This window comes from Etheostoma cragini, chromosome 9 (assembly GCF_013103735.1).
Source record: "Etheostoma cragini isolate CJK2018 chromosome 9, CSU_Ecrag_1.0, whole genome shotgun sequence".
In the NCBI taxonomy this organism is placed as follows: domain Eukaryota; kingdom Metazoa; phylum Chordata; class Actinopteri; order Perciformes; family Percidae; genus Etheostoma; species Etheostoma cragini.
The window spans coordinates 24,617,075-24,625,216 of NC_048415.1; the positions used below are offsets into that span (position 1 = coordinate 24,617,075).

Consider the following 8,142-nt stretch of genomic DNA (forward strand, 5'->3'; position numbering starts at 1 on the left):
GGGGGGGGGGGGTCAGTATTCATAACATGATTCAGAAGTAAGAAATATTACATAAAGTACAGTTATAATGAATGAAGCCTCTTGGACGGTTGACACAAAAATCCACACTTTCTCACTCCCTTCTAGTAGTGTCACGAGTTATCATTTTTAGTTGACCACTTTTTGAAATATGTGTCTGAGATTTCATGAAGAATAATTATAGTGTAGAAAGATTTCCCAATTTTAAAATGAGATGTGAAGTCATGGAAGTAACCAGACTTAAGACTTATTGTTTCTGTAAAGGGAAATTGATGTAAATACATTTTTTTAAATATATATATATACATATTTTTGGTATGTTCTGAGCACTACAAATGAAACAAGATTGAAGTAAATGGTAACGAATCAGATTGCCTAAAGCTCAGGAGTTCTACAAAGCCTTTTTCCTTGGAAAGCAGAGAAACTTTATACCAATCAAAGCTCATTCATATTTAATAACACTTCTTAGTGTTTCTCAGCATCTGCAGAACAAGTAACATTTATAAACTACAGTTATGGAACAAAATGATCAGAAACCCAGGGCAGATGATCCAGACGGGGATGGGTGTGTGTGTGTGTGTGTGTGTGTGTGTGTGTGTGTGTGTGTGTGTGTGTGTGTGTGTGTGTGTGTGTGTGTGGACTTTCCAATAGGTCTACATGTAACAGATTCAGTCGAATAAGACAAGGTCAGGCCAAATCTCTGAGTGAGTTAATTTATGAAGTGTGTTTAATGGGTCAAAACACATTGTCGGTTTCCTGTAAACATCCTCGCGTTCATGCGAGGGAGGTGGACCTAAACCAGACCTGGCCTCGAGTGTCTGTGTGTCCTGGCAAGAGGGACAAATGACCCGGCAGATTTATAGGCAAAGATAAAAGGGAAAGACAAGTTCTGCAGGAAGCGAGGAGAGGATACACACTTAGAATTAAACACACCAATGCAGAAGTACAAGGAGCTCCCGTTGGCCATTGCCATTCAGTGACGACTCCATAAATACTTCTGCTACACTGAAAGAATGGTGGAATACATCTTTGTAAAAACCTTTAAAAAAAAATAAAAAAAATAAAATCTTTGCCAATTACCACAGTGGGAATGTTTCTTTAATTAATACTAGAGGTGTGTTGTGTGCTATACAGAAGTATATGTATCATTCATAAAGTAGAATTATGTTGTACATGTACAATGAACACTCCAATAAAGTGATTCAAATAGTCATAAAATGGGATGTTGGCTGCATTGGTAAAATGCACATGAGAAATATAACGTCAATTGTTAAAAGGAAATACAGAATTTAAAAAAAAAAGCAAAAATAATACGCAAAAAATAAGCAACTTTCTTATTTCGTAGTGTAGAGAAAATAGTGAGAAGGTGAGAAACGAAAAGGAGCTTTACGGGGGGGGAATTGATGCGGATTGATGCGGGAGTCTCTCCCCCCATGCGTCTTCCCTAGTTTACCATTTCAAATGAAAACCAACAGCAGGGGTTCTTTGAAAGAGTGGGACTGGAGGATGTTGTCTTTTGGGGGTGTTTTCTCATCTCACTGAATAAATGCACACACACTCTCTTTTTCCAACTAGAAAGTGCATTCTGCAGTAAATATCAAATAACAGAGCGGAAGTCGAACAGAATAGGTTATGTTATCTCCATCTTGAAGGGAACACGGAGTACAAGTTGCTCAGGTTAGAGTAATCTACTTGACTGATGTACTGTGGGTTCCAGGATGAGATATACCTTCAACGCCGGGGGAGAAAACTGAATTAGCCAGCGGCAGAAACAGAAACACAACATCTGAAATGTCAGCTTATTGCATCCAAAGATATGGCTAAATCCCAGCATCTCCCATAAGTAACTACCAAAAAACCAACAGATAAGAACTCTATTTATCACTGTTTGAGTTCTCACTGACCTTTAGGGTAGTCTTGATCAAATCAGTGTGATAAATGATTAGATTAGTGCAACCGCACTGTGTTGCTGGCTTTTGCACAGACACACCTGGCTCAGAGGGAGAACTGGTCCTCTTCTTTTAAATTGGTGGCAGAAGACTTCAAGCTATTGAAATGAGACTACTTTAGATACAAGCCCATCAAAAGAGCAAGGCAGCGATTTCCATCTAGAGCAAGGATCCAAGGGTCCAAGAAGAAGAAACAGAAAACACTTTTCTGTAGGCATGACAACCTCTACTTCCTGCAAGGTCTCTCTCTCACAGATACACACATCAGCTGCAGGTCCAACTATGTTGAGAGTGGAACATGGAAAGTAGTTACTGTAGAAATTAAGTTTTCGTCAATGAAACAATGTAAGGATCCCAATGTTTGGCCAGAACCAATATGCTGTGTACCGCTGTTCAACAGAGCGTGTGTTCCTGTTCAGACAACTCATTCCTCCTAAAAACAGAGTCAATAGGCTGGCCTGTAAGGGAACTCACCCTATACTGTAAGTAATGATGTAGCACAGTTGTTTTTTTAAGCCTATAAATCACTCACAGGTCTTAACTACAAGTAAGGATACTATAGTAAAACAATCTCTACCCTATAGCCCCCACCGAGTGATTGTGGCCAGTTTCATTTATTCTTGGTGGGGTAAAAACAGGGCTCAGCTGTTCTCAGCTGTCAGTCATTAGCTGTCTGTCTATCTCTGCTTTTTGTTACTTTTATCCCATACAGCCTGAACGCACCATTTTGTTTTTTTAAATCATGCTCGTATTTCCCAGCTGGGACAAAAATAGGTGTTTCCCCTGCTTCCTGGGGGTACACATGCACAATCTGCCGGGCAGATATGAAGAGAGATGGCAGCTTCGCAGTGTTTTCTCATGGCAGGGTGCGGTTGGTTGCTGTGCCTGGCGCAAGCTCAGCAGCTCCTGAGGCAGATCCAGAGCACCTTGGCCACCCGTACTCGGTGCAGGCCACAGCCATACACACGCCCACCACAGGATCAAGGTCGGCCAGACTGGCGGTGGTGCAGGGTTCACTCTGAGACTGAGGGAAACTTGGTGCCCTCTGCCAATGGGGCTCCTATGTCACGAGGGCTGTGCAGCCAAATACAGCAATTAACACCGACCGGGTTGGAAGGTACCTGACCGCCCCCACGCACACACGCACGCACACACACACACACACACACACACACACGAACACACAGTCGTGTCTGGCTATCTTTGTGGGGACCAGTCATTGACATAATGCATTCCCTAGCCCCTTACCCAAACCTTAACCATCAAACCTAAATGCCTAACCTTACCCTCACCCTAACCCTAACCTTAACCATCAAACCTAAATGCCTAACCTTAACCCTCACCCTAACCCTAACCCTAACCTAAACCTAACTCTAACCCTACTCCTAAAACCAAGTCTTAGTCCTCAAAAAGCCCTTTAACCTTAAGGGGACCAGCATTTTGTCCCCACAAAGCTGTCAAGACCCCATAAGTATACTGTTTTCACAGTTGGTCCCCACAAATGTAGCAATACCTGGTCCACACACACACACACACACAGCCCCTTTCACTCAACGTCCTTCTATATACAGCAAAATGTACATCATGGTACTATTTAATGGCTGGAAGAGAAAGCCATAGTGCAAGAGCAGAGAACAAAAAATAAACTGTGTGTGTGTGTGTGTGTGTGTGTGTGTGTGTGTGTGTGTGTGTGTGTGTGTGTGTGTGTGTGTGTGTGTGTGTGTGTGTGTGTGTGTGTGTGTGTGTGTGTGTGTGTGTGTGCGTGCGTGCGTGTGTATATAGTATACAGCCACACAAAGTATACTTTCTCCCTGGCAAGATTGCTAGAACCACAGAGTGAAAGTCAGGTTGTAGATTAAGGAAAATTCACACCAGGTTATGAAAGACAATACGACAATAACTGCAAAGTAAGTGTGGGGTCTAGCCAGGAGACCTAGAATCAACAACCACCCACAGAATGTTTAACACAGAGTAGTCTGTAAAAATATCCTGGAATTACTGAAGGAAATATCGTACAAATAGGTCCAAATTGCATCCACACCTAATATTTAAAAGGCTTGAGTTGGTCTACACGACAAAAGCAATCAAAACACACAGTGGTCTGAGCTAAAAATAGCACCGCAAATCATAGGTGGAACCTATTGTATAGACAATGAAACCACACAGAGCCAGTAGGGTCTAGTGCTTTGCACAGTTCACATCATGCAAAGAAAACAATCCGTGTTAGAAATGTGTGCTTTTGTATCTGTTGTAGAATTAGGAGAGATTAATGCTTAAAAGCAGTAAACCTCAAAAGCATTCCATCTGCTGAGCCCTGTCCTGAACGTATTAGAGTGATTCTCTCTCTGCCTGTGGTGAGCTGTGTACTTGAAGTCAGTTAAATAAAGTGGGAACTCCGGGCTTCTTTCTTGCAGTGCTTTCTCTTCAATCTCCTAAACATCTGTGATAAGGCTCAACCGGGCCATCTGCTCAGAGATAGCACAGGGTTATACAGCCCTGCTGACACGTACTGTACGCTGCACGCAGCCCCCCACTTATTACTTTCATCTACACTTCTTCCTCAGTCTGTTTGTGTCTGAGCCTTAATTTTGATTTTGACTCATTTTTATTGTAAGTGCATATCGGTTCCCAATATCAGCCTCGAAAATGCAAGATTGGTCGATCCGATACTGTTATTTGAATCTCTAGAGCTGCACTTTATGGTGCTGACGGCTGTGTTGTGTGAATAAAAAGTCCATTAATGTAACTGCTTTGGGCTCCATTCTTAACGTAAACACTGAGAGTTTTAATAATGCACCAGGTAGAGAGAATTTCCCGACTCAACTCAGAAATCCAACCAAATTGGGACCTTGTAAATTGGAATAGATTCAGGGAAATCAGTGGCGATACTAAGCCCTAGTTGAGACTCATATTTGCTAGAAAGATCTGGAACAATGATTGCAAAACGTTGTCACCGGGACCACCTCAATCTCTGCACAGCCACCAGTCCCAACCTCTTATCCATCATCACACACTTAACCCTTTCTTATAGACGGACAATGCAAGAGGGTACACTTGTTGAGAGGGCTGCACAATTAATCACAATTTTATCATAATTACAATAGGGACTAGTGCAATAGCCAAATTGCGGGGGGCGCAATATTTGTTGAAGGCAAAATATGTGTCAAACCCTTTTTTGGACATTTTCAGCCTTTATTTTTGTCAGGACAGCTGAAGATATGAAAGGGGAGAAAAAGGGGGGATGACATGCAGCCAAGGGCCGTAGGTCGGAGTCGAACCTGGGTCCACTGCGTCGAGGAGCGATCCTCTATATATGGACAGCAGCTCTGCCTAATGAGCTAACTGGCCGCCCGACAAACCATTCTGAATGAAGGGCTGTGGTGCTGTAGAAACGTCTCAGTCTCCAAATCGTACCCTACAGACCACAGACTGTTTGGTACAGATCCACGTTAAAAAAAAAAAGTCATAATTTTCAATAAAACGATCATTCCCTCCAATATTGTGAATCATCTTGTACTCACAAGGTCAGTCAAAATGCTTGCAGGTGCATCTTTTCCTCATATCACGCAGCTCTACTTGTTGCTGCAGCATGGAGAATGAAACAGAACGCATTTCCTCTGTCAACAGTGAGACAACTCAGCTGTGTCAACCCCAAACAACAACATGGACTTGAGACCTGTATTTTGTGGGTGTATTATGGGGATTGGTTTGACGTGCCCCAGACTTACACGCGAGGGTCAGTGCAACCTGCCCCGGCAGTGCTGACATTATCTGCTACAGTACACACTGTCTAAATAGCCCTGACTAAAGATCTAAGACAACAGACCCTCCCTCCTAGTTCAGAACGGCGCTTGAAATATTCACGGTACATGTGTAAGCCTGTTCATGAACTCAACGCGGCCAGACGTACTGCATGACAGCTCCAGCCACAAAACTCTTCTTTTAAGCCAAAGTCTTTTTCCTCCTGCAACCACATGAAGCGGCGAAGCGGGAGTGGAACACATGATGGAGGACTAATCCCTGCCATGTACAACAGCCCCACCGCAGGCGCCGAACACGTGCATCTGCACGGCCACGACAGGAGGCAAGCTTCACTGAACCACTGGCACCCAATGCCGGTCATGTGCCGCTCAACCAACTCAGCGGGGGGGGGGGGGCTCTGGCTGGTGAGTTTGTGCTTGGCCAGGTGGGAAAAGTATGTAAAACTGTATATTGTGGTTTTATGTAGTGGTAGGGATGGGTTCCAATGGCAAATTCCAATTTGGTTGTGGTTCCAAGAAAAATACTCATACTCATCAGCACACAAACTCCTTAAAAAGGATTTCATGAGGGTTTCAAAACGGGATTCAGATTTGATTTAGCGGATTTGGAACTGGATTCAGATGCGTTGAAATGCTATGCTAACCTTGTTTTCAGCTATTGTAGTGTGGCATAGAAAGTGTAGGAGCCACAATATGTTGTTTATGGTCTTATTAATTGATTATTGTATTATGCGCTAATATTGTCGGTGGTGGGCGTTTTCATGGCGGTTTTGAGCGACAGAGGAGGTAGACGTTCATCAACATAACACACACATATTGACCTATCATATTTCAAAAATGTAAGTAAAAACGGTTTTGTGTGGCAGGGCACCTTAAACTGTTGCAGCACTAGGGGAAAATGGGGCTTATAAACAACACCCAAGGCTGAAAAAGAGATTAGATTATTTTTTGTCATATTGGGTCTTGGACATTACAGTGAGCTGAACCACCAGAACACTGATATGATACAGGATACACATGTACAGTCAAAATATCTGAAACTTCAGCATGTCAATTAAGAAGTAGAGGTACAACATGTATAGGTGTAAAGCAAATTGCAAACTTCTCTATCAAGCAGAAACCAGATTAGCGTTTGTCCTGATTATTTACTAAAATGTGTTTTTATTCTGCTCTTTACTTCCCTTGTCTTATTGTGTTATCTTGAATATATATTTGTTTTGATTCTGGATTTATTATCTTTTAGACCTGTTATTTTGTAGTTAATAACAGGGTAGACAGAGGTAGGAGTATTGAAGTTTTACTTCTGCCTAATCCTTTTTGCACGTGTAAATAGAGAAGTTTAAACACCGGTAATAAGGGAGTGTTATTATTTGGTTTAACTGTTTTCTTAACCCTATTTCTCTGATGTTTTATTTTATTTACATGTTCAAAATAAAGATATCAATCAATCAATCAATCAATCAATCAATCAATAAATATTCCTCATTCAGAGATGGTGTATTCATTTAATCTTTTTTCCTTAATTGGTCTAGTTTTAAATCAAAAGTTAAAGAAATTATGGCTGAAAGGATATGCGATCAATGATCACTGTGAATGACGGTAATTTCCATTCAGGTCTCTAGAGCAGGTGATAATAACAGCTGGTTATTGCTATGAATGAACTCTGGTCCAGACTATCATCAGAGATCCACTCACTGGGTCTGTGCGAGACAGCCGGGGGCCAGGGTGCTCTGGGAGTGAGGGGTTCGCTGCACACTTGTGAGCTCCAGCATGTCCACTTGTACGTCTGTCACATGGCCAGGTAGACGTTTGAGCACAGTCAGAATCTTCTCCACCAGGTTGTCGCCATGGTGACCAACAGCTCCTGACAACCAAAAATGACCAAACATCTACTCAGTATGCAGTAACAGTCACTTACAATATTTACCTACAACATTCTGGTAACGGTTTTACCTATGAATACCATAAATAATAACAAGACAGGATCATGAGGGTGATGTGATTACAGGGCTTACCAAGCCAGGTGGCCCACTGAGCATAAGTTGCCCCCCCCCCACCTCATAAGCCACTAGGAAAACATATTTTTATGTGCATTTTCAGGTTCATAATTGTATTTAGAGGTTATATCAAAATAGGTTTAGATAGTTTAGATAGATAAAACACTATCTTTTTTGTTGTACTACACACTGCTGCAGCTCCTCTTTTCACCCTGTGTGTTGAGCTTTCCGTTTTGGCTACAGAGTGAGACATCACACTTCTTTTCCATCTTTGTTGGGAGTTGCACATGCTCAGTAACTAGGTAAGGACTACTAACCAGTCAGAAGCAGAGTATGAGTGCCCTGACAGTACCTAGGTAAGGACTACTAGCCAATCAGAAGCAGAGTATGAGGGAGTACCCTGACAGTACCTAGGTA

At 42.3% G+C, this 8,142-nt stretch overlaps 1 protein-coding gene across 1 annotated transcript in view; it reads right to left on the reverse strand.

Annotated features, from left to right (window-relative positions):
* The window catches only part of scfd2 (sec1 family domain containing 2), a 95,706-nt gene that overhangs the window by 86,092 nt on the left and 1,472 nt on the right, over positions 1-8,142 (reverse strand). Inside the window, exon 2 of the mRNA XM_034881574.1 lies at positions 7,424-7,592. Within this exon, the coding sequence (XP_034737465.1) occupies positions 7,424-7,592 (169 nt within the window). The remainder of the gene's footprint in view (positions 1-7,423; positions 7,593-8,142) is intronic.